The sequence below is a fragment of the Saimiri boliviensis genome, chromosome 1 (assembly GCF_048565385.1).
Source record: "Saimiri boliviensis isolate mSaiBol1 chromosome 1, mSaiBol1.pri, whole genome shotgun sequence".
Classification (NCBI taxonomy): Eukaryota; Metazoa; Chordata; class Mammalia; order Primates; family Cebidae; genus Saimiri; species Saimiri boliviensis.
This window is the reverse complement of record NC_133449.1, coordinates 241,825,446-241,852,205: the sequence shown is the minus strand read 5'-3', so window position 1 is coordinate 241,852,205 and position 26,760 is coordinate 241,825,446. Positions and strand designations below refer to the sequence as shown.

The window sequence follows — 26,760 nt, the reverse complement described above, 5'->3', positions numbered from 1 at the left end:
ACCCACCTCCTTACCGCCACAGCGCCACAAACGCCAAGTCGCCTCCGCGCTGCGTAGTCGCGGCCCGCTAGCCCGGGACGTCTGCGCGCGCTGCATGCCCATTGGATCTGCTCCTGCCCACCCCGGCCAATCCCGAAACTCGCTCGGACGCTGACAGGAGACTGCGCCGCTGCTTTGGGATTGGTAGCCGAGTTGTGTGTCGCGCCTTTTCCGACGTGCGAACAACATGGCGGCGGAAAGTGGTTGCGACTTGCAGCACAGACGGAGAAGGCTCCGGGACCCGGAGGAATCGGAAAAAACAGAACTCAGCGAAAGAGAGCTGGCAGTGGCGGTGTCCCAAGAGAACGATGAGGAGAAGGAAGAGCGCTGGGTTGGGCCTTTACCTGTGGAGGCAACACTGGCCAAGAAGAGGAAAGGTAGCTGCAGACGTAGTACCAGGACGAATTGGAGTGCTGCGTCCGCGGAGTGGGAGGGTTAAGTTCAAGCCAGATCCGAAGTGGGATGGAGTTTTGTGTCCTCTGAACAGAGCGCCTTCCTCTCACTTCTGGCCACCCCATACTTGCATATCTTCCCGAAATAGTGATTTGAGCGTAGTACAGCGTCGTTTTGATAATATCTAACACTTTTGATCATTGATTTGTTATGACGCTAAAACTACCGTTTGTCTATACTTAATGTGCTTGCCCCTGTCGTTTACTCCCCACGGCAGCTGTATGAAGTTGGAATTTCGAGCTCTTGTTTAGGTATGGAAAAGGGTACTGGTTCTCTTTAAGGCTTTAGTTCTGGAGTGGTATTAACGCGTTAATGTGTCGCTGGGGCGCGAGAGGAAGGCGGTGCTTATTTCGAATCATAGTAGGTAAAGATGATTTCAACCCTGACTCTTCCACTAATAAATTTTCATATCTAGGGAAAGTTGACTTAAGCTTCCTAGATCACAGATTTATTTTTTCATCCAAAACCCGAAGTCTTTGTTTTTGAAATCATACTCTTGATACGATGGGCTGCAGCGTTGTGCCACTAACGAGAAATAATCACAAATTATCATATAAAAGGGGTGAGAAAAGCAGTAGATTAAGTTTTCTTGTTTTGCTGGGAAATGTTTTCCTTAAGTACTTAACACATTTAAAATGTGGTCTAAGCTCAAATCTTACCTCAGCACTTTACCTTACTTAAAACTCTTCAGGCCGGGCACGGTGGCTCAAGCCTGTAATCCCAGCACTTTGGGAGGCCGAGGCGGGTGGATCACGAGGTCAAGAGATCAAGACCATCCTGGTCAACAAGGTGAAACCCCGTCTCTACTAAAAATACAAAAAGTTAGCTGGGCATGGTGGCGCGTGCCTGTAATCCCAGCTACTCAGGAGGCTGAGGCAGGAGAATTGCCTGAACCCAGGAGGCGGAGGTTGCGGTGAGCCGAGATCGAGCCATTGCACTCCAGCCTGGGTAACAAGAGCGAAACTCCGTCTCAAAAAAAAAAAAAAAAAAAAAAAAAACACTCTTCAGTAATTTCTCATTATTTTCATTAAAGCCCTAACTCCCTCACCTGGTATATAAAGCCCTTTATTATGTGATCCCTCCTTACCTTCTCAGTGCATCTTCCATTATCCTCCTCTGCTAACCCCTTGCTTGTACTCCACCCATTCTAAAATCACCCGAGAATGGGTAATGTGCTCTTTTTCCTCTAGATACCTACTCAGATACAGTGTTTCTACCGGGAATAATTTCCTTCACCCTTTCCCCTGAACTGACTTTTGTCCAACCTTTAGCACGTAGCTATCATATTCTCCGGGAAGCCTGTGACTTCTCCAGTCTGGACTGGATTTCTAAAGCACTTTGATCATAACTCTGAGGTAGTTATCTGTCAATACTGAATTTACAGGTAGCCATCAAATTTTATGGATCCAAATTTTGAAGAAGCTGTTTTTTTTAAACATTGTATATTGACACCCTTACAGTGCATTATCATTTTTACTTCCTGGTCCTCTTGTTAAATGTTTCCATAGCAACCATTTTATTTATGGCACTTGCCACAGTTTCTAATTGTATATTTATTCATGTGATTAATGTTTCCCTCCACTGCTAAGACTGTAAGCATGTACAGGATCATGCCGTTTTCGTTCCGTTGCTTGCTGTACAGTGCTTTGCCTGTAGCCGGTGCTCCCTAAGTGTTTATTTAATGAATGAATATTAAAGCATTTATGCTAGTCTTCAACTATTTTGTTGCATATGAATATTTTTGCACGTTCTTTTTTAATTAGACAAGTAGGGAGAAATGTAAAAATCCAGAGAGATTGAAATGCTGATATTAGTGTTACCAGACAAGTAACTGTCTTATAAACTTAATATAATTGAGACATATAAATTAGTAGGTGTGAAAACCTTTACTCTTAATCAGATGTTTAAGACAGCCAATAGTGTATTTAGTTTGAAGAAAAAAATTGAAACTAAAAAGCATTCATGAAACATTACAAAAATATTATTTAAAATGTTGTCTAAATGGACAAGTGTTTAACAATTTCAGCTTTCTAGAAATGGAGTCACCCCCATTAACATGTTTTTTGGACATTGGAGTGCCATTTATATTTTCAGAAAGACATGTTTATATGGTATCAACTTTAAACTGTCTCTTAAGGACAGGAACTTTGTTTTACTCTTCTTTATGCCTATGTAACCTATTTTGACATATTTTGTTCTTAATATTTGTCCACAAGTGAACTATCACACAGAAAAAGGAATCTGAGTCAGATACGATTAAATATATCTACATATTACAGAAAAACCCAAAATAACAATGACGTTGAAAAGATAGAGCTGTACTTCTTTTATGTGTAGAAGTACCAAGATAGACAGTCCAGGATTGGTGTGGAGGCTCCAGAAGTTCCTAGGCTCTCTCCAGCTTTCTGCCCTAACATAACTAAGGTACAGCCCTCATCTTCATTTCCCTGAGTGATTATTAAGATTACAGCAGTCATATCCCAGTTCCAAGCTGTAGGATTGAGGAAAGGAAGAAGAATACACTTTTTCAAGACTTCCTGTCACAAAACATTTCCACTTTTACTCAGCATATGGGTAAGCCTTCCTCCAGGGGAAGGTGAAAAAGGTCTTGTTATAGCTGGATATCAATATGCCCATATATAAATGGGGATTCTGTTCCTAAAAATGAAGGGAAAAGTAGTTTGTCAAACACGAGCCTGAAACAGCTCATCAAGTTTAATTTAGCAACTATTTTTAGGCTTGTTTAGCCATCATTGAATTATTTTATTTGGTATACATATAATTCATTCCTCCCCCTTCAGAGCTTCTCTGAAGAAGAGGGTACATTAATTAAGATACAAGTAATTGGTACCTGGTCTCTTTGGCACTAGAGGAGAAAATGTGGGCTAAGATACCCTAGGAATAGCAAAGGACCTTCAAAACAGATGAGTGGGATCTTGGAGAAGGGTAATAATAGTACAAGTTGAGCACCTCAAATCCAAAATGCTCTAAAATCCAGTACTTTTTGAGTGCTGACATGATACCCAAAGGAAATGCTCTTTGGTGCATTCCCTTCTTTTCTTCTTTTCTCTCTCCTTCCCTCCCTCCCTCCCTCTCTCCCTCCCTCTTTCCTTCCCTTTCTCATTCCCTCTCTCCCTTTCTTTCTTCTTTTTTCTTTTTTGCTAATAAAATTGTTGATAGCTCATATAAAAAAGTCAGTATTTCCTGACATTTCTCAGATTACCACTGTTTCAGGTGTTATGCCCCTGGAAGAAATTTAAGATACATTCAACTGGATAGCCCCTATGATGTTCTCAGGTGTAAAAATCTAAGAATTTTATCATGTTTAAATGTTTCAAACACAGTATCAATAACTTTAAAGAGGATCAGTGCTTTCAATATTAACTGAGACATCTTACAGATGGTCATTGGATTCTTATTTAAGTTAGCACTAAGTTATATCTACAGTGGTTAAGAAGATGTTTGTGATATTTTCATGAAGCTTTTTAAGTGGTTTTTTTTTTTTCTTTCTCTTTTTTAATAGAACATTCATATTAAGCCAGAACCACTCAGTTCTTAAGTCCTGGGGACAGTTAGCAGCTATATAATACCTGGGAACCTGATGTAACTGACTAAGTGGTACTATTCAGTGCTCTGAAATAATAGAGGTTAAAACTGATATAACATACTGGATTTTTAGATAATTGTGAATTGAGAAAAAATAAAATCTAGGCCGGGCGCGGTGGCTCAAGCCTGTAATCCCAGCACTTTGGGAGGCCGAGGCGGGTGGATCACAAGGTCGAGAGATCGAGACCAACCTGGTCAACATGGTGAAACCCCGTCTCTACTAAAAATACAAAAAATTAGCTGGGCATGGTGGTGCGTGCCTATAATCCCAGCTACTCAGGAGGCTGAGGCAGGAGAATTGCCTGAACCCAGGAGGCGGAGGTTGCGGTGAGCCGAGATCGCGCCGTTGCACTCCAGCCTGGGTAACGAGCGAAACTCCGTCTCAAAAAAAATAAATAAAATAAATAAAAAAATAAAATAAAATAAAATAAAATCTAGAAGAAAATACCAAGAAGTGTAGACAATTTTAAGTAAAATACAAAATAATATTTGGTTCATTTGTTAAAAATAGATTTTATACTTTACTTTTTTTTCCTTCAGTCTTAGAGTTTGAAAGAGTCTATCTTGATAACCTCCCCAGTGCATCCATGTATGAGCGCAGTTACATGCATAGAGATGTTATCACCCATGTGGTATGCACAAAGTAAGTCTATCACATCTTTTTTACTTTTTCCTGAGAAGTTTATTAAAAAAAAAAAAAAAAAAAAAAAAGCTTCAGTTTTGAGGTAGATTTATAGAGGTAATTTTAAGATTTTATAGATTTCTGTTTAATTTCGTACGTTCTAAAATAAATAAAGGCCTACATGTTCTTTCCTATATGTTACAAATAATACATTTTCTAAGAACCCCTTAGTTTATGTGTATGTCTTTGGAGATAAATGCCAAGAGGGGAATGAACAAGGTAGCGTATGAGCTTCTCTGAAGAAGAGGGTACATTAGTTAAGATACAAGTAATTGGTACCTGGTCTCTTTGGCACTAGAGGAGAAAATGTGGGCTAAGATACCCTAGGAATAGCAAAGGACCTTCAAAACAGATGAGTGGGATCTTGGAGAAGGGTAATAATAGTACAAGTTGAGCACCTCAAATCCAAAATGCTCCAAAATTTAGTACTTTTTGAGTGCTGACATGATGCCCGAAGGAAATGCTCTTTGGTGCATTTGAGATTTTCTGATTAGAGATGTTCAACCAGTAAGTATAATGTAAACATTCTAAAATCCGAAAAACTCAAAATCTAAAACACTTCTGATCTGATGCATTTTGGTTAAGGGATACTCAAACTGTAGTAATATTCTACTGTTTGTTGAGCTCATAGTATGTCCCAGGTACTGTACTAAGGCTTTTTCTTTTTTTAACTGTCAAGCTGAAGCTTTTTCATAAATTTTCTTATTTGTCCTAAGAATAATTGGCTGGACACAGTGGCTCATGCCTGTAATCCCAGCACTTTGGGAGGCTGAGGCGGGCGGAACACCTGAGCTCAGGAGTTTGAGACCAGCCTGGGCAACACGGTGAAACCCCACCTCTACTAAAAAAAATTTTTAAATTAGCCAGCCATCATGGCATGTGCCTGTAGTCCCAGCTACTAGGGAGGCTGAGGCAAGAGAATTGCTTGAACCCGGGAGGCGGAGGTTGCAGTGGGCCGAGATTACGCTACTGCGCTCCAGCCTGGTCGACAGAGCGAGACTGTATCTCAAAGAAAAGAAAAAGAATAATCTTGTGAATTAGCACATGCTCTTCATTTTAGAGATGAGGAAACTGAAGTTTAGAGAGGGAAAATAGCATATTAGGCTGCTATTTAAAAGGCAAGTCCTAAATCCTAGAAGACTTTCTATTCCTTGTATGGGTTTTGAATCTGTGAGCAGGAGAGTAATATCAGATTTATTTTTATTAAAGGACCACCCTGGCTGTGGTAAGATGAATGGATTCAAACAGGGTAAGAATGGTATAGAAATCCGGATGAGCTGTAGTGGTTTGGATGATACTAGCAGTGATTATGGGAAGTAGGTAGATTACGGTGTTTTAGATTAGTCTATTCTTGATGTCTTGAAGACATATTTAATTTCATATATAAATTAAAATCTTTATATTTCATGTTAAATAGAATAATTCTGACCAAATATTGGCCTTTTCTAGTCTCAAGTTGTCAGTGTAGTAAAACAGCATATAGATACTAGCACTGCTGTCATTCTCTTCTCAAATATTTTTGTTTTGTTTTTTAACCCAAGGCAATAGAGGGTAATAAAGAGAATATAGGTTTTGTGATTAGGTAGATTGAAAGCCACCCTAGCTATATGGACCTGAGGCAAGTACATTTAACATTTTAAAACTATTTCCTACTTATAAAATGATAATAAAAATGCATAGTAAAAGTTGCTGTAAAATTAAGACAATATGTACAAAGGACCTGGAATACGAGGGGATTCAATAAATGATATCTATTTTCATATAACTAATAGGGGAGATTCTTCTGTACAAAAATCTTTTTGATACTTAAGTAACCAAAATATCTTGCATAGGATATAAAACAAACTTTTGTTGAATTTTGCTGTATACGAAAGTAGTATGTTTAGATTGTTTATCAAGCACTGATAAAGTACATACGCTTGTGAAAAGACTGCCTATAGGGTAATTTTAGCAATAAGGAATCCAAAGTGTAGTGATTCCTAGTGAGATTTTTATTTTAATGCCAAATTCTAGTTCAATTCTGATCCTAGCTCTTGAGATTAAAATTAGTGCAGCTGTAATTGTTTTGATATCCAGAAAGGAGCTTCAAAATTTGCAATGTTCTGCAATACAGGGATCTGCTTAAAGAAAGGTTTTTTTTTTTAAGAAATCTATTTTTGCACAAGTCAGATTCTTAGTGAATGATTGCTTTGGGAATATTGAATGATTCATAGATCTGTTTTAGAAATTAACTTTTAACATTTCATATATGCAGAACAGATTTTATTATTACTGCCAGTCATGATGGACATGTCAAGTTCTGGAAAAAAATAGAAGAGGGAATTGAATTTGTTAAACATTTTCGTAGTCACCTGGGTAAGAATTTCACCTCTTTTTCTTGTAGCTCTTTTCTAAACTATAGTAATTAAAGTTTAAATTTAAAAAATTTTTTTTTCTTTGAATCACGCACATTTATTGGTATTTACTAGAATGTTTTAATTTCATTTATTTAATAGGAGTTATTGAAAGTATTGCAGTTAGCTCTGAGGGAGCATTGTTTTGTTCTGTGGGTGATGATAAAGCATTGAAGGTGTTTGATGTAGTCAACTTTGACATGATCAACATGCTGAAACTTGGGTGAGTCTTTTAAAAAGTATATTTTAACTTACTGAAATAACTTATAAACCAAACTTTACCATTTAATAGGTTGTTTCTAAATTGTATATTACCATATCTTAAAAAAATGTGCCTTTGGGTTTTGCTTGAGAAAATTAGATAGAGTGAATCCTTATAATGTTTGGAAGTGTCTGCTATGGTTTATTCTCAATCACAGAAATTTCTAAACAGCATCATAACAAGGGTTTCTTATATCCAAATTAACATTACTTAATATATACTGGGGCTCCATCATATATAATTACTGATACTTACAGTTAACTTCCTTGCTATACTTATTTCAGTAATATAGAATTGTATTCCTATAAGGTTTATTCACATTTTTGGAATAGACACTATTTATTGGTGATTTTAAACTTTGGAATGTACTGATACTAAAACTATCGTTAGATTGTACAGTATTAAAACTGATACTTTGTTTTAAGCATGTCTTTTTTAAGGTAACATTGAATTTATATACATCTAAATGAATGTCAGCTTGAAAGTCATACCATGTTAGAAAGCTTTGTGACTTTCCATAGTCTGCTTGGATGCCATAACAAAAAAAATATATATATATATGTATATATGCAGACTAGGTGACTTAAATAACAGAAATTTATTTTCTCACAGTTCTGGAGCCTGGGAAGTCCAAGATCAAGGTTCTGTCAGGGTTTGATTTTTGATGAGGACTGTCCTTCTTGCTTCTCCCTATGTTCTCTCATGGTTGGAGGAAGAAGGAGAGGAGAAGGGAGAGGTCAGAAGGAAAGGGAGACATTTTTTTCTTCTTAAAAGGCCACAAGCCTATCAGATTAGGGCCCCACCCCAACTCTTACGAGCTCATTAACCTTAATTACCTCCTGAAGACCCTATCTCTAGAAATTCTAGCTGTGGGCTAAATTACATCCATAATTCAAATAATTTCAAATCTTAGAATTTTCTTCAAAATCAGTTTGTGATTTTATGAGCCACTAAAGGAAATCAGTCTCATTTTTTTATGGTTAGTATGGTACAAACAGTTATGGATCCTGATCATCTGTCTTATTCCCCAGCTTTTTTCCTGAAAGTTTTCCATTTACAACTATTGAACATTTTGCCCTTTTAAATACTTGTAAGAATGTATTTCACACTTTGATAGAAATCTTAAAGAGGAGGTCCAAAAAGGTTTTGAGCATCAGCACCATGTTTAGAATAATAGTGTAACTACTCAGAATCACTACTTTGAAGGAGACAACATTCATTTTTGAATGTTTAAGTATAGTACATTGATTAAATCAGTCTCAATTCTTTTACGCCATGTTCATCAGGTAGAATGTTTAAAGCTTAGAGTTTTAATACCAAGATTTAGTTAGTAATGGAAATGTTTCAGGACAGTGTTTTTCTTTGAAGTATAGCCATAATAAGAGATTTGATTTTAAATATTTCAAGAAAGGATCTATAAAATATACTATTACATGCTAACCTATTTTAAAATAAGTTGTACATAGACTATTGTACAGAGATCCAAAAAGCAGTGCCCGAAAAGATCTCAAGGTTCAGATCTGATTAGGTTTCCTTATCTACCCAAGAGAAGTAAATGTGCTGCTATATGCAGTTCTCTTCTTGTATTTTGATAGATCCTCAGAATTACATTGATGAGGTCAGAAAGAGAAAAATTAAGTAACTTTTCTTAGCTGTTCCTCCCCATTCTGTGTCTCTGCTGCTTTTGAGCAAGGAATCCAAAACTGTCTAAATCACTGGCCAAGACATTTTTGGTAGTGGGATAGGAAAGGATGCTTGCTTGTTGTGCTGACCTTTTTTTTTTTTTCCCCTCTCAATTATTTACTATTTTAGCTATTTTCCTGGACAGTGTGAGTGGATCTATTGCCCAGGGGATGCAATTTCTTCAGTTGCTGCTTCTGAAAAGAGCACAGGAAAAATTTTCATTTATGATGGCCGAGGAGATAACCAGCCACTTCATATTTTTGACAAACTCCATACATCACCTCTTACTCAGATACGACTAAACCCAGTTTACAAAGCAGTAGTGTCTTCTGACAAATCTGGGATGATTGAATACTGGACTGGGCCTCCTCATGAATATAAATTCCCCAAAAATGTGAACTGGGAATATAAAACTGACACTGATTTATATGAATTTGCCAAGTGTAAGGCTTATCCAACTAGCATATGTTTTTCACCGGATGGGAAGAAAATAGCTACTATTGGTTCTGATAGAAAAGTTAGAATTTTCAGGTTTTTAACTGGAAAACTCATGAGAGTCTTTGATGAATCACTAAGCGTAAGTGTAATTTAAATTTAATTATACTTTCCTAAAAATGCTTTATTTTATGCTGTTTCATGAAATTCTTTTTTCTGTACATAGACATTTAGGTTGACGGTTATTTTTTTCTTAGCACATTAAAGATACTCAACTATTTCTGTCTTGTAACTATTGCTCTTTGAAACTTCCTTCTCTAGGGGTTTATGATGTGCATTTTCCAAGTCAGTTATTGTCTTATTTTTGTGGTTGTTTTGTTTTTTACAATTTTGTTTTGTTTTCAAGCTGTCCTCTTAAGATCCTCAAAAGTCATTCTAGGACCCCTTATCTTCTTACTTTTTATTCACTCCTGTCCATATGACAACTTCTAAATTTATTTCTCTAGGCTTCTATTACAAGCAAACCTGGTGCTATCTCTTTCTTTTCCTGTCTTCATGAAAAGTGCCAGTATCCATGTAGTTGCACAAACCAAAAATCTAAGAGTTATCCTCAACTCTTTACCCTTCTATGTAATTCACTGGAGTCCTGCCAATTTTGCTTTCTAAATGTAATTTAAATTCACCAATTTCTTTTCACCACAGCTGTCAATAACCATAGTTCATGCCCTTTTGCCTCACTTACTGCATGGCCTACTACCTATATTTATTCTGGCTTCTCCCTAATACCCACTCTGCACCCAGGGCCATCTTTTAAAAGCGCATATCTGGTCGTGTTATTCCTTTGCTTAGAACCTTTCAGTGAATTCCTTCTGTCCTTACAGTCAAGATCAGAGTTGTGGCTTATGTTGTAACGCCATAAGTCACCTTTCTCCTTGCCTCTTATTCTGCCATTTGGGCCTCCTTTTTATTTCTTGAACATGCCTCCCACCACAGAACCTTTTTTTTTTTTTTTGGAGACAGAGTTTTGCTCTTGTTACCCAGGCTGGAGTGCAATGATGCGATCTCAGCTCACTGCAACCTCCACCTCCTGGGTTCAGGCAATTCTCCTGCCTCAGCCTCCTGAGTAGCTGGGATTACAGGCACATGCCACCATGCCCAGCTAATGTTTTGTATTTTTAGTAGAGACGGGGTTTCACCACGTTGACCAGGATGGTCTCGATCTCTTGACCTCGTGATCCACCTGCCTCGGCTTCCCAAAGTGCTGGGATTACAGGTGTGAGCCACCGCGCCCAGCCCACAGAACCTTTTTATAAGTTGTTTCCTCCACCTGGGGTGAGGCCCTCCCTCCTCCTCATATTCCTCCGTTACCTATTAAACTGGTACTTCAAATTTCAAATGAAGAGTCACTTTCTCCAGGAGGCTTTCACTATTCATCCTGTCTTACAGTGTTTTTTAATTTATTTATTTAATAAATTAATTTATTTTTTGAGACAGGGCTTCACTCGAGTGCAGTGGGACAGTCCGGCTCACTGCAACCTCCACCTTCTGGGTTCAAGCAATTCTCCTGTCTCAGCTTCCCAAGTAGTTGGGACTATAGGTACATGCCACCACACCCAGCTTTTTAAAATTTTTTAAGTAGAGATGGTTTCACCATGTTAGCCAGGCTGGTCTTGAACTCCTGGCCTCAAATGATCCACCCACTTTGGCTTCCCAAAGTGCTGAGATTACAGGAGTGAACCACCGTGCCAAGCCAGCAGAGTTGTTTTTTGTTTTTTGTTTTTTTTTTTGGAGACGGAATTTCGCTCTTGTTACCCAGGCTGGAGTGCAATGGCGCGATCTTGGCTCACCGCAACCTCCGCCTCCTGGGTTCAGGCAATTCTCCTGCCTCAGCCTCCTGAGTAGCTGGGATTACAGGCACACGCCACCATGCCCAGCTAATTTTTTGTATTTTTAGTAGAGACGGGGTTTCACCATGTTGACCAGGATGGTCTCGATCTCTTGACCTCGTGATCCGCCCGCCTCGGCCTCCCAAAGTGCTGGGATTACAGGCTTGAGCCACCGCGCCCGGCCAGCAGAGTTTTTTTTAATGTGACTGTAGATCACTCTTTCTTTTAGAGCATTTGATATGGTCATATTATTTGAGTAATGCGTATCACCTTCAGTAGACCAAGCCCTGTGTGATCTGTTTTAGCTCATGATTATAGCTCCAGCAGTTACAACAGTACCTGACAGAGAACTACTCAAATATCTTGAAAGAGTGACTCTAGCCATCACTTGTTAGACTGCTAACAAGAATTTGCTACAGCATATAGTTGTGGAGTAAGAGTTTTTAATCGATGCACAGTTAAGTGGTTTCTGTAGTTGCAACCATTGCCATGAGGGTGGTTCTCTTACTACAGATGGTGTGTTGAATCCTCTGTATTGAACCTTTGTAGCATGTTTGTTGTATGACATTGTCAATTCTCTTGTCCTTGGCAGTAACCGATTTGCATTGGATTTCCTGCTGTAAGCCCTTCATAAATTCCATCAGTTCCTCCTAGTGGCGCTCTTGATTTGATGGCAAGTGGTAATAAGTTGGTTGTCTGTCTATCTGAAGTAATATAATTCCAGACAAATGTGAAGATCTGTTTCCCAGCCACATTATCCCATGACAAATTTTCTTGTTGGGAGAAGATAGCTTTTTACTCTGCTTTTAAGGAGAAACATTTATTGATGATACTTTATTTAGTGGTGGCTTATAACTAAATATGACTTGCAATTTAATATAATTTTGAAACTCTTATTAACTTGCAGCTCTTCCAAGATCCCTTAGGCAAAAAGAAATATTAAGAATCTGGTCTCTGGACATAAGTCTCTTGATACACATACTCTGAGCTGCTCACTCCACTCTATTTGTTCATTGTTGTCTTCAACATTTGTTTTAATGATTGGCCTGAGGGGACAAGAAGTCAATAGTATACTTAAGACAGAAGTGGAGATTCAGAATCTCCTTTCAGAATTTGCCAAAAAAAAAAATCAAATTACTTACAGTGCTAGTGACTAGTAAAAGACTGGAATCTCAAGGAGGTGGTGGATTGTGGAGGGCAGTTTGTAACCAATCAGAATTCTAGTTTAACAGAAAAGAAATTGAATGGGATGGTGTGAGTTATCTTTTAGTATTTATTAACCAGGGTCACTCTATATGGCCGTGCATTTGCATATCATAGAAGCCCTGCTGCAAAGGCTAGAATACTCTAAAAAGATTCTGGTCAGGGACTTACCAAATGGAATAACATTTATGAAATACTTATGTATGGACAGATGACCACCTACAGACCTTATGTCTTAAAAGACTGACTCTTCTCACCAACAGAAATGATCATTAGCCCCTCCGTACAAAATGTAGTCCACCATCCTAGGCTATTCCTGGCACAAGAATAAGCAGTATAATATATATCAATCTCTCTGTCTTTGAGACTAGAGACAAGGAAACCTAATAACCAGGCTTTTTAAGTTCTATAGGACCTTGACCTCATGCTTATACCCTAACACACATAGTTCATTTTGATTTTTTGAGTTTTGTATTTGTTCTAACCTTATCTAGAAAACACAAGATTTTGGTTGATGTAAGGATGAAATAAGGATAGAATTAGATGGGACAGAAGTCTGGCTTATTTTCATTTGCAATGGAGAACTATTTTTGAATGCTACAGTTTGATACCCTGAATGTCTAGAAAACAATATAAAGATCATTATTATCTTTTGGAAGATTCATAGTATTTTTAATACAGTTATTGAGATGTGATGCTTGTCTTAAAATTTGTATAATATCAAAAGAAAAGCAAATGAAATTTCCAAACTATAAAGGACACTCATAGAAATAGTCGTGTCGGCCGGGCGCGGTGGCTCAAGCCTGTAATCCCAGCACTTTGGGAGGCTGAGGCGGGTGGATCACGAGGTCGAGAGATCGAGACCATCCTGGTCAACATGGTGAAACCCCGTCTCCACTAAAAATACAAAAAACTAGCTGGGCGTGGTGGCGCGTGCCTGTAATCCCAGCGACTTAGGAGGCTGAGACAGGAGAATTGCCTGAGCCCAGGAGGCGGAGGTTGCGGTGAGCCGAGATCGCGCCATTGCACTCCAGCCTGGGTAACAAGAGTGAAACTCCGTCTCAAAAAAAAAAAAAAAAAAAGAAAAAGAAATAGTCGTGTCTACTAAATCACATGTACCTAATGGTAATCTCACTGCCCTGTGTCAAAATAACTTGTAACATTTTCTGAAATATCATAAATTTGTTATAGTGAGATGAATTCATTCAGCAAAAATTGAGTGCTTGTTATATGTCAGGCATGTGACCTTGCACAAGGACCTCATAGTCTGTAGCTGCACTATCCACTATTAGTAGTCACTAGCCACATGCGTCTTGGGCACTTGATAGCTAGGCCAAATTGAGATATGCTGAAAGTGTAAAGTACAAGATTTCAAAGTGGAGTTTCAGAATCTCCATTCAGAATTTATCAAAAAAAAAAAAAATCAATTAAATTACTTACAATGCTAGTGACTAGTAAAAGACTGGAATCTCAAGGAGGTGGGGGCAGTTGGTAACCATATAAGTTATCTCAATTTTTTATATTGTAAATGTTGAAATGATACTGTGGATATATTGAGTTTAATCAGACATTAAAATGAAATTCACCTGTTTCTTTTGACTTTGTTTAACATAACTACTACACAATTTATATATGTGGCTTCTGTTATATTTCATTGGAAAGTGCTAGTCTGTGGCTTTTAAAAGGCAGCAGATGTATTATTTCTGTAGAGAAAGCAGTAGTTATATTAACCAACTGGGTTTTGTTTTAAATTAGCAGAACCAATTACCATTTAGTTTGAAATACGATTTTTTTTTGAGACAGGGTCTCGCTCTGTCACACAGGCTGGAGGGCAGTGGTGCAATTTCAGCTCACTGCAGCCTCCGCCTCCTGGATTCAATCAGTTCTCCTGCCTCAGCCTCCTGGGTAGCTGGGATTAGGCGCACGCCACCATACTTGGCTAATTTTTTGTATTTTTAGTAGAGATGGGGTTTCACCATGTTGGCCAGGCTGGTCTCAAACTCCTGAACTCAGGTGAACCACCTGCCTTGGCCTCCCAGAGTTCTGGGATTATAGGCATGAGCCACCACGCCCAGCCTGAAATACTATTTTTTAATGATTGGACTTACTAATGTCTATTTCATGCTTCTACTGTTTAGAATCCCTCTCAGGGCCGGGCGCGGTGGCTCAAGCCTGTAATCCCAGCACTTTGGGAGGCCGAGGCGGGTGGATCACGAGGTCGAAAGATTGAGACCATCCTAGTCAACATGGTGAAACCCCGTCTCTACTAAAAATACAAAAAAACTAGCTGGGCGTGGTGGCGCATGCCTGTAATCCCAGCTACTTAGGAGGCTGAGGCAGGAGAATTGCCTGAGCCCAGGAGGCGGAGGTTGCGGTGAGCCGAGATCGCGCCATTGCACTCCAGCCTGGGTAACAAGAGCGAAACTCCGTCTCAAAAAAAAAAAAAAAAAAAAAAGAATCCCTCTCAGGGAGTACAAATGGTTAGTGGCTCTTAATGTGTATTCTGCTTCTATTTAAATTCTTATATATAGATAGATGGGTTGATATAGGTATATGTATACAGAGTTTTTCTTACTAAATGGTTTATTTCCTAGATGTTTACTGAACTGCAACAGATGAGGCAGCAGTTACCAGACATGGAATTTGGCCGACGAATGGCTGTAGAACGTGAGTTGGAGAAGGTTGATGCTGTAAGATTAATTAATATAGTTTTTGATGAAACTGGACACTTCGTGCTGTATGGAACAATGCTGGGCATTAAAGTTATAAATGTGGAGACAAACCGGTAAGCTTTAATATGAGGTATATTTTTTAAGAACGTGTTTGCGGGGGACCATTTCCTCCATCATGGGAACAATGGGAGTATTGTTTGTTTCAAGACAAGTGGAATGGTCCCAAATGTCTAAATTCAACCAAATGTTTTGACTGGATTTTCCTGTGGTCTCTTGCTTGTTTATAATCTTATGTAAAAAGTTTCCATTCATGTTTGTAAAAGAAATTAAGATATGCATAGTTTCAAGTTGTTATTCTTAACAAGTTTGTCTTTTGCTTATTGATTTAAATTAGCCTGTTCATGTTAAATGTTGCCAAAGATTTTAACCACAGCATTCAGCATTACATCCTGCTAGACATAAAATCAAAAGTTGAAATGCATGAAACCCCAATAAGGCTTTTTGTGAAAACAGTCCATTTGGTCTTAGTACAAAATAGCTATAATCAGATACTATCACTGAATGTAAATGAACAGAACTTAAAGAATATTTTAAGGAGAAAAAAATGTGCTGTACATTTCCACATATAAACATATTTATATTGTAGTTCTTGGCAATACAAAATCTTTGAAGTCTTAAAGAACAGTTACCAGACATGGAATTTTAATAAGAATAGGTTAAAACTATATAAATGAATGATTTTTTTTTTTTTTGAGACAGAGTTTCGCTCTTGTTACCCAGGCTGGAGTGTAATGGCGCGATCTCGGCTCACTGCAACCTCCGCCTCCTGGGTTCAGGCAATTCTCCTGCCTCGGCCTCCTGAGTAGCTGGGATTACAGGCACGTGCCAACATGCCTAGCTGATTTTTTGTATTTTTAGTAGAGACGGGGTTTCACCATGTTGACCAGGATTGTTTCGATCTCTTGACCTCATGAGCCACCCGCCTCGGCCTCCCAAAGTGCTGGGATTACAGGCGTGAGCCACTGTGCCCGGCTAGACTACTTTTTTGAACAGTTTTAGGTTCACAGCAAAATTAAGAGGAAGATACAGAGATGTCCCATATGCTCTTTCCCCCAACACATGAATAGCCTCCCCATTATCAACATCCCTCACCCAAGTGGTACATTTGTTATCATTGATGAACCTACACTGATACATCATTATCACCCAGAGTTCATAGTTCACATTAGGATTCACTCTTGGTGTTGTATACTCTATAGGTTTGGAGAAATGTATAATGGCATGTATCCACCATTATATTATCGTACAGAATAGTTTTACTGTCTTCAAAATCCTCTGCTCTGACTGTTCAACCACTTATCTTTTCACCATCTTCTTAGTTTTGCCTCTTCCAGAATGTTATATAGCTAGAATCATACAGTGAGCAGCCTGTCCAGATTGGCTTCTTTTGGTATGCATTTAAGGTTCTTCCATGCCTTTCCACAGCTTGATAGCTCATTTTTTTTTAGCATTGAATAATATTCCATTGTCTGCATGTACCACAGTTTATCCATTCACCTACTGAAAGACATCTTGGTTGCTTCCAAGTTTTGGCAGTTATGTATAAAGCTGCTATAAACATCTGTATGTAAGTGTTTGTGCAGACATTTGTTTCAGCTCTTTTTGGTAAATACCAAGGAACACAATTGCTGAATTGTATGGTAACAAAATGTTTAGTTTGTAATTTTAAGAAATAGCCAAACTGTTTTCCGAAGTGGCTGTACTCTTTTGCATTCCCACCAGCAGTGAATGGGTGTTCCTGTCGTTCCACATCTGCGCTACCATTTGGTATTGTCAGTGTTCCAGATTTGGGCCATTTTAATAGATGTGTAGTGGTATCTTGTTTTAGTGTGGATTTCCCTGGCCAACATATGAGGTGTAGTGTCTTTTCATATGCTTATTTGCCACCTATATATCTCTTTGATGAGGTATATGTTAACGTCCTTGGTTATTTTTTAATTGAGTTGTTTGTGTTCTTATTGTTGTGTTTTAAGAGAATTCTTTATATTGTTTTAAAAAACAGAGTTCTTTATGTATTTTGCATTACAGTCCTTTATGAGCTGTTTGCCTAGTCTGTGACTTTTCATTCTCATTTTTGTTGCTGTTGTCGTTGTTTTTATCAATACAGAGCCTTGCTCTGTCACCCAGGCTGGAGTGCAGTGGCACAGTCTCAGCTCACTGCAACCTCTACCTCCTGAGTTCAAGCAAGTGTCTCAGCCTCCCTAGTAGCTGGGATTATAGGTGCCTGCCACCATGCCTGGGTAATTTCTTGTATTTTTAATGGAGATGGAGTTTCACCATGTTGGCCAGGCTGGTCCCAAATTCCTGACCTCAAGTGATCTGCCTGCCTTGGCTCCCAATGTGCTAGGATTATAGATGTGAGCCATCGTGCCTGGCTTCATCTCTACTTTTTAACCTGAAAATTATAGCTGCCTACCAGTTTAAATTGATACTTTTTGAGGAGTAGAGAAACACTTTTAAAACTCTTTCACTATTTTGTACATAGGTAAGACAGTTGATTCCCAGCTTTTATCTGTAAAGTTGTCATAATTGGAATTAACTTTGGTGATTTTGTTTTATAAAACATTGTTATATTTTTAGGTGTGTGCGGATTTTAGGCAAACAAGAAAATATTAGAGTGATGCAATTGGCTTTGTTCCAGGGGATAGCCAAAAAGCATCGTGCTGCAACTACTATAGAGATGAAAGCTTCTGAAAACCCTGTTCTTCAGAATATTCAAGCTGACCCAACAATAATCTGTACATCATTCAAAAAGAATAGATTTTATATGGTATGTGTAAGTACTGGATTAGACCATAATGTTCCTTCCAGTTTGGTTTGACTTTTTTTTGTTTATACCTTCAGCTGAAGAGAATGTTGGCAGTAACAGCAGACTTTCTAAACAACCAGAATGCCACCTTTTTTTTTTTTTTGAGACAGTCTCACACTGTCGCCTAGGCTGGAGTGCAATGGCACAATCTCGGCTCACTGCAACCTCTGCCTCCCGGGTTGACACGATTCTCCTGCCTCAGCCTCCCAGGTAGCTGGGATTACAGGTGTACACCATCACACCCGGCTAATTTTTTGTATTTTTATAGTAGAGACAGGGTTTCACTATGTTAATCAGACTGGTCTTGAACTCCTGACCTCCGGATCCACCACCTCGGCCTCCTAAAGTGCTGAGATTACAGGCATGAGCTGCCACGCTCAGCCCAGAATGCCATCTTACATTAATACTGTAGAATTTTTAACTAGGAGTTGATTTTAAGTATTTCTGTACTGTTTTCCATCATGTTTTGAAATTTTTCAACCTCACTTCCACAACTATTTGTGTTAAGATGGTAGGAAGTTAGTGGTTATAGTTATAATTACATCCAAAATAGTTTTCACTGTGAGATTTTAGAATTCCTTCTTAGTGTTTTTATTTTTTCAGCTTTTACTCTTGAATTTGTCTCCCCCGAATTAGCAAAGCTTCCATCTCTAAATGCATTTCCTTTTTTACCTTTTGACTTTTATTTTATTTTATTTTATTTTATTGTGTTTTAAGAGTTCTTCAACTCTTAAGAACTCTTAAAGTTCTTAATTGGAATTATATATTATATATAATTATATATTCCTATGGAATAGTACTTTGCATGTTAACTAAGACTGGGATAGTTAAAATCAAACTGCTGCGCCATCTAGGAGTAGCGCAGTATTTGTTCATCCAATCAGAAAAATCAAAAGGTATAGAGACCCCTGCCCTTACATTCTATCTGTCCTTCACATTGCAATCAGAGACCTTTTCAAACCCAATGTGACTCTTATTTTTCTGCCTAATACCCTTTAATGACTCCCCAGCTATCTATGCTGGCTGACCTTCCTCACTTCTGAAGCTTTATCGTTTCTTCATTTGCTACACTGACCATACTGAACTTATTCACAGTAGCTGAGTGTTCTTTTTTTTTTAACTCTGGGCCTCTGCACAGGCTGTTGATTCTGCCAATTCTGCCAGCAACACACCTCTCCCCAACTCCTAACTCATACTTCAAGTCTCAGTTTGAAAGCCCTTGTTTTGTTGTTAAGTTTTTTTTTTTTTTTTTTTTTTTGAGACAGGGTTTCGCTCATTACGCTGGCTGGAGTGCAATGGCGCGATCTCGGCTCACCGCAACCTGCACCTCCTGGGTTCAGGCAATTCTCCTGCCTCAGCCTCCTGAGTAGCTGGGATTACAGGCACACGCCACCATGCCCAGCTAATTTTTTGTGTTTTTAGTAGAGACAGGGTTTCACCATGTTGACCAGGATGGTCTCGATCTCTTGACCTCGTGATCCACCCGCCTCAGCCTCCCAAAGTGCTGGGATTACAGGCGTGAGCCACGGCGCCCGGCCCTTGTTGTTAAGTTTTTGTTTTTGTTTTTGTTTTTTGAGTCTTGCTCTGTCGCCCAGGCTGGAGTGCCATGGTACAATCTCAGCTCACTACAGTCTCTGCCTCCCTGAGTTCCAGCGTTTCTCCTGCCTCAGCCTTCTGCATAGCTGGGATTACATGCGCACGCAGCCACGCCTGGCTAATTTTTGTATTTTTAGTAGAAGGCGGGGTTTCACCATTTTGACCAGGCTGGTCTCGAACTCCTGACCTCAGGTGATCTGCCCGACTTGGCCTCTCAAAGTGCTGGGATTACATGCATGAGCCACTGCACCTGGCCTGGAAGCCCTTTTTAACATCAAGTATAAGTTAGGTGTGCCTGCTTATGTTTCCCCTATGCTTCCCCTGTCATACGTTGTGTCATACTTTTTGTGTGAATATCAGTAATTTATTGATTTCTTTTGTCTCTGACATTGTGCTCTTCTCCTGAAGATAAAATCTGTAAATACAGACACTATGTCTTCTTCACTGTTAAATCCAGAAAGTTAGGAAAATGACTAATACATTATAGTATATTCATCCCTCCAAAATATTGTAAACTCTTGTAATGCTATTAAAGTTAATAGCATTTGATAAATGTATGAAATAGCAGTTTCTCTACCCCAACCAACCTTCCAACCTAAATGGGCAAATTCTTTTAAGATAAGAATTTAATTTACAGCTTTCAAAATCATTACTAAAATTTTTTTAGTATAATTACTGGCCAGGAATGGTGGCTCATCCTTGTAAACTCAGTATTTTGGGAGGCCAAAGCAAGAAGATCACTTGAGCCCAGGACATCAAGACCAGCCTGAGCAACAAAGTAAGACCTCATCTCTACAAAAAATTTAAGAAGCTATCCAGGCATGGTGGTGTGCACATGTGGCCTCAGCCATGCTGGAGGATGAGGTGGTAGGATCTCCTGAGCCCAGGAATGTGAGGTTGCAGTGAACTATAATCACAGCACTGCACTTCAGCCTGAGTGACAGAGCAAGACCCTGTTGCTAAACAAAAAGAGACAAAAAAGATACTTCTTCATATACACTAAAAAAACACATACTGATTTTCCATCCACTTTATTAAAGAAACTTTAAATAACAAGTTATATTTTTTCTTTCTAAGTTTACTTGTATGTTGATTAAAGTATATATGTTCATTATGAAGTTTGAAAAAATAAGTCATTCACTATACCTCTATACAGCTAATATTGTTATGAATTTCCTTTGAATCTTACTATAAGTACATATTCTTAAGCAAAACTAAAATGGTATGCATATATATGAATATTGTGTCCCTTTTTTCAGAAGCAACATCATAAAGTATTTTACAAATCCATATATGAGCTAATCATAACTTTAAAAAATTCATATAAACAAATAGTACAACAGACATGCTATTCCTTTGAAAACTAGAAAACAGGATGTTAAAGTGATAGCATCCTAACTTTGTTTATTTGGAATCTATCCAAGCCGACCAAGGAATGACATTAGGCAAGATAGGGACTGAGGCACTAGCTTAACGTTCCCATAATTAAGTTGACATCAGATACAGGTTGCTTAGGAGAGAGGATTTCTACTTAAAGAAACAGGCCTTAAGAAGTCCAGAGTTTAAACAACTGAAACCCTGAGAATCTGAGATTTCTACAACTTTACTCAAATTTTCATTCTCTCTCTCATGCTTTAGGGTTTAGATAGGTCAGGTGGGACTCTGAAAAAAAAAAAAAATTAAGGCTCCATTACTGATTCTCTTTGTGAATCCTCATTCTACCTACACTGGGTCCTGCTCATAGCAGTAATAACAACTGTTAATATGTATGTAGTACCCTCTATGTATTAGACACTGTCCTCCAAGCACTTAATATCCATTCATTTAATCTTCACAACTACCTTCATTGCAAGGTAGGTACTGTTATCATCATATATGAATGAGGGAAGGGAAGAATAATTCATGTCCCCAAAGTCACAGAACTGGGATTCAAATCCAATCAATTTAAATAATGAAGTGAGCAACAGGTGGCAGGTTAGGCCTTACTAGAAGACGTAAGTCAAGAGCTACCGTAAGTGAAACAGTTATTGTTAAATGTGTACCCAAGAAAATTTCTGCCCAAAAGAATTAAATTCCTTTGGAATCAATGTGTTCAGTATGTTACATGGATCCTTTTCTTATTAGACAATGTAAAAATAAACTGCCTGACACATCCTGTGATGGGAAGTGATTCCTGAAATAAGGATATATTCTGATGCGAATTCTTACTGTTCTCAAATACTTCATTAGAAATTCTATTGTTCATAAAATTTTTATCCGATGAAAACTTTAATTCATTCACTCATTTTTTTACTTTCCTCTTTAGTTTACCAAACGAGAACCAGAAGATACGAAAAGTGCAGATTCTGACCGAGATGTTTTCAATGAGAAACCGTCTAAAGAAGAAGTCATGGCAGCTACTCAGGCTGAAGGACCTAAACGAGTTTCAGATAGTGCCATTATCCACACCAGCATGGGAGACATTCACATCAAACTTTTTCCTGTTGAGTATGTACAACAACTATTTTTATTGGCTTATGTAAGTAAGAATGTAAATGTGTATGTCTGAAGAAACCATGCAACTTAAAATTCCTGTTACTTTGACTTAAGGGATTTTGAAGAAATGTTTTATAAAAAACATCTATTCCTAAGCTTTCTGATAACTGTTATGGTAGAAAATGGGAAATTATTATGCATATATACTTCATAGGTTCATTACAAGAACAATACATTGGCTATGAAAGTGCTGAGTATAAACTGTAAAGTGATACACAAATGTGTATCATTATTACTGTTAACAGCAGATCTGAACTCTAGGTTTTGTGGATTGCTTTGCTTTCCTCAAAGCAAATTCTTAAGAGAAAGATGATTATGTTTTCTTACCAACTGTTGCTAGATACCTACTATCTCTTTATAGTTTTAGTAGCTGTATGTTTTAAAAGTGAACTACAAGCTGGGTGCAGTGGCACGCAATTGTAATCCCAGTATTCAGAAGGCTGAGACAGGCAGATCAGTGGATGCCAAGAGTTTGAGACTAGCCCGAGCAACATGGCAAGACCCCCCCATCTCTTAAAAAAATTTTTTTTTAAAATTAGCTGGGCATGGTGGCACACACCTGTATTCCCAGCTACACTAGAGGCTGAGGTCAAAGATCTCTTGAGCCAGGAGTTTGAGGCTGCAGTTTGCTATGATCACACCACTGCACTCCAACCTGGGCAACAGAGTGAGACCCTGTTTCTGCAAAAACAATTACAACAAAACTGTAAGGGCTTCAGTTGAAGAAAAGCTGAATAGTTTTCTAGACTCTATAAGAGATTGTAAAATTAACATACAATGTCAAATACAATAGAATATTTCTGGCCATTCTTGACCCAGAAAATGACATCTTTTATAATACATTTACTTAGAAGTTCTTATTTAATATTTTGAATATGAATGATTCGTACCATATCTTGGTACTCAACAAATAACTAGGCAGTTCTAGACTCCTGGACACTCCTACTTGAAGTGCTCAAAACCCATGTACTCTTCAGCCATGTGCTTGGTACAAGAGTCTCCTGATTCTTCCATTCCTAGGTCCATACTTAGTATTACAAGGTAATGGACCATATGAAATAATTGCATGATGTTAATATTATGGAGAAACCTTCATACTCTGTGTGTGATTATCATTTAAAGTTGAATAAATTTAGATGTCATTTCTGTGATTAAGTTTTTAGCCAGGAATATGTCGCTATAGCATAACATTGCCTTTTTTTTCTTTTTTTTTTTTAAAAGATGGAGTTTCACTTTTGTTGCTCAGGCTGGAGTGCAATGGCATGATCTTGGCTCACCACAACCTCCGCCTCCTGGGTTCAAGCAGTTCTCCCTCCTCAGCCTCTCGAGTAGCTGGGATTACAGGGATGCACCACCACACCTGGCTAATTTTGCAATTTTAGTAGAGACGGGGTTTCTCCATGTTGGTCAGTTTGGTCTCGAACTCCCAAACTCAGGTGATTCACCTGCCTTGGCCTCCCAAAGTGCTGGGATTACAGGTGTGAGCCACCACACCTGGCCAACATTGCTTTTATAAGAAAATGACCTTTCCCAGGAACTTAACCTATAATACTCTATGCAGACCTATAATACTATATGCAGTGAACTAACGTAAGATATTGGGCTGGGTGCAGTAGGTCATGCCTGTAATCCCAGCACTTTAGGAGGCTGAGGTGGGAGGATCTCTTGAGCACAGGAGGTCAAGGTCAGCCTAGGCAATATAGTGAGACCCTGTCTCTTAAGAAGAAAAAAACATATTTTTAAGGTGCTATGGCTGTATTTTTTTTAACTGCCAAATGACCTTGAAATCTTATTACTGTCAAACTCAAATATTAGTTAAGCAGTCATGTTCTAAAGATAACTAAGGTAATTAAGAATATACTATGTACATGCCCCTTCATGCTTGTCCTGAGATTAGAGGTTATGGCAAAAAAGACTGTCCTTCTGAAACATTCAGAAGACATTGAAACATCATTAGGAAGCAGAACTGTGAAGAAAACTGTTCTAAGATGCTCTGAATAGTTTCATATTTGTAATATATGTCTTAATAGGTGCCCTAAGACAGTGGAAAACTTCTGTGTTCACAGCAGAAATGGTTATTATAATGGGCATACATTTCACCGTATAATTAAGGTAAGTCACACGAATTTCATGTGATTTAAGGAATATTATTACATAGCAAGAGATTTAAGCCCAAGGAATCTTCTTCTCTCACACTTACCAATTTAGTGGAAAGGAACAGGAAAAATATACTATGGAAGCCAAAGAAAGACTGGATGGTCATGAATGTCAGCATCTAGAATCAACAGGAATAGTGGCATGACTACCTGTTTAGAAACACTGAAGCAATATTTTGTCAACAGCTAAAGTAAAGGGTAAGATAATGAATAAAGGGTCATGTTGAGATAACATTAGTAACCTAGGTAACCTGTTTGTAGTGGCTAGACAGTGTCTAGATCTAGAAGATAGGATTTTTCAATCATAGAAGAGCCACAATGCTATCTGATCTGTAAGATATACCAGAGGAGGAGAGAGAACTCAGCCCCTGAATTTTGTTGAGCAGCTCTTCATAAAGTGTATGGGGTAGAAATACAGTTCTTGGTTACTGGCAGATCAGAAATGGCAGGAAGAAAAGTCAGATCTCAGGGTGCTAAAGGAATTAGCGCAAAGGCTTTCGAGGAAATCTAGAGTATTTGGGAAAAGGAGAGGGAGGAGGGCAATTATATAAAACATAAAATATCATACGGATCCTGAAATGTATAGTATTAACTGGCTTTATTTTGGTTATTGGGAAAGATAGAACATGTCTATAAATGAGAAGATGACCTTTATGTTTCAATCAAGGTGGTAGTTGAGCAATGAGAATACACCATCCAAATTTAAGTGTAAAGGTTTAATCAAATCACTATAAAGACTGTTAATATTACACTGAATACAAAGGACTCTTGGCAGAAATAAAACTTCAAAGCGTACATATATAGAAAAGGACAGTGTAATGTGTTTGTTGTGTACTTTCTGTTAAGGGCTTCATGATTCAGACAGGAGATCCAACAGGTACTGGTATGGGAGGAGAAAGCATATGGGGAGGAGAATTTGAAGATGAATTTCATTCAACATTACGACATGACAGACCATACACACTCAGCATGGCTAACGCAGGATCAAATACTAATGGATCCCAGTTTTTCATAACTGTAGTACCAACGGTAAGTGCAACATTGTTTATAAAGCACAGATTGATAGGTTATGATGTAAGAGAGTGAACTCAGTGGAAGAAAGAGCTACATTATTTTGTATTTTCTGCATTATTTATATCATTGGCCAGAATACAAAAACAAAAATGATCTAGAGAAGAAAATATAAAACTATGTGACAAATCAGTTTAGAATTGGTAAAGTAATACTTCCATTATAGCAAGAAGTTCAACGGAGTGTGATTCAAAATACTTGAGTTTCAATCTCAACTCTGCCTCTACTGATTATTACACCTCTCATAATCTGATACAACTCATAATGGCATTTTAGATTTGATGAAATAGTGTAAGGTCCCCTAGCTCTATTGCCATACAATAACACAAAATTATAAAAATTACCTACTTTTTGTTTTGGAATTAGGCACTAAGTGATGAATAAAGGAAGAAAATATATATAACTACCATATGCCAGGAACATAGTCTCATTGACAGTACTTTTAGTATCAGTATCCCCAGTCTTCAGTAGTAGATGAGGAAACATCGAGACATGATTAACTTGCCAAAAGGTCAAGTAAGTAGCCAAGCTAGCATTTGAACTCCCATCTGTCTCATACCAAAGCATGTGCTCCTTAAACTATTTCAAACTGCCTCTGAATAAATTTTTCAGGTAAGAGTCCTGCATAGACCTTTTAAAGACTTAGCCACAATTGCATAAGCCATGTGAAGTAACTTACCTTTAGGAAAGATCTTCCAGTTCCCTTTGGTCTGAAAGACGTAGATATTTAATTAAACATTATACTATGCTTCTATGTATTTTTTTTAACAAACTGGAAATGACTTTTAAAAGCTGCAACATTTTTATTGTTAAGAAATTATTTTACTTCTTTTTAAATATATACTAAAGGGAAGGGTAAATTTAAATTCTCTTTAACTTGCTCAACTGGAGGATATAATTTTTTGGGATTTACCAACATGTTCCATTTGTCATCGAACACAGCCTTGGCTTGATAATAAGCACACAGTATTTGGACGAGTGACTAAAGGAATGGAAGTTGTGCAGAGGATCTCCAATGTCAAAGTCAATCCCAAAACAGATAAGCCCTATGAGGATGTCAGCATCATAAATATTACTGTGAAGTAAAATAAGATTTGCTTTAATGTACTTGCAAATAAAAATGCAATATTAGACATTATTTTACGACTTGCCGAATATGCAGATCATGTTTCAAAGATACAATATTTTTGTATTTTTCATTAAAGGCTATTTTTAAAAA

General features: G+C 38.0%; 2 protein-coding genes across 5 annotated transcripts in view; one reads left to right on the top strand and one right to left on the bottom strand.

Moving 5' to 3' along the window:
• CENPK (centromere protein K) overlaps positions 1–228 on the bottom strand; it is a 65,703-nt gene extending 65,475 nt beyond the window's left edge. The window contains exon 1 of one of the 3 annotated variants that reach the window (XM_074385514.1): positions 15–228. In XM_074385514.1, the coding sequence (XP_074241615.1) occupies positions 15–228 (214 nt within the window). Of the gene's footprint in view, positions 1–6 lie in introns of all 3 variants that reach the window. The other 2 variants (XM_074385494.1, XM_074385489.1) reach the window with 2 other exon arrangements.
• On the top strand, positions 227–26,760 carry PPWD1 (peptidylprolyl isomerase domain and WD repeat containing 1). 2 transcript variants are annotated; one of them, XM_010336576.3, is made up of 12 exons: positions 348–419; positions 710–743; positions 4,639–4,741; positions 7,035–7,135; positions 7,276–7,396; positions 9,248–9,695; positions 15,237–15,427; positions 17,955–18,144; positions 22,085–22,266; positions 24,345–24,426; positions 25,317–25,499; positions 26,484–26,760. In XM_010336576.3, exons 1-12 carry the CDS (start codon positions 348–350, stop codon positions 26,625–26,627), a joined length of 1,851 nt encoding a protein of 616 aa, XP_010334878.2. In that variant the 3' UTR covers positions 26,628–26,760. The 2 variants fall into 2 exon arrangements, with proteins under 2 accessions (XP_003925843.1, XP_010334878.2); XM_003925794.3 differs by lacking the exon at positions 710–743 and having other exon boundaries at positions 227–416.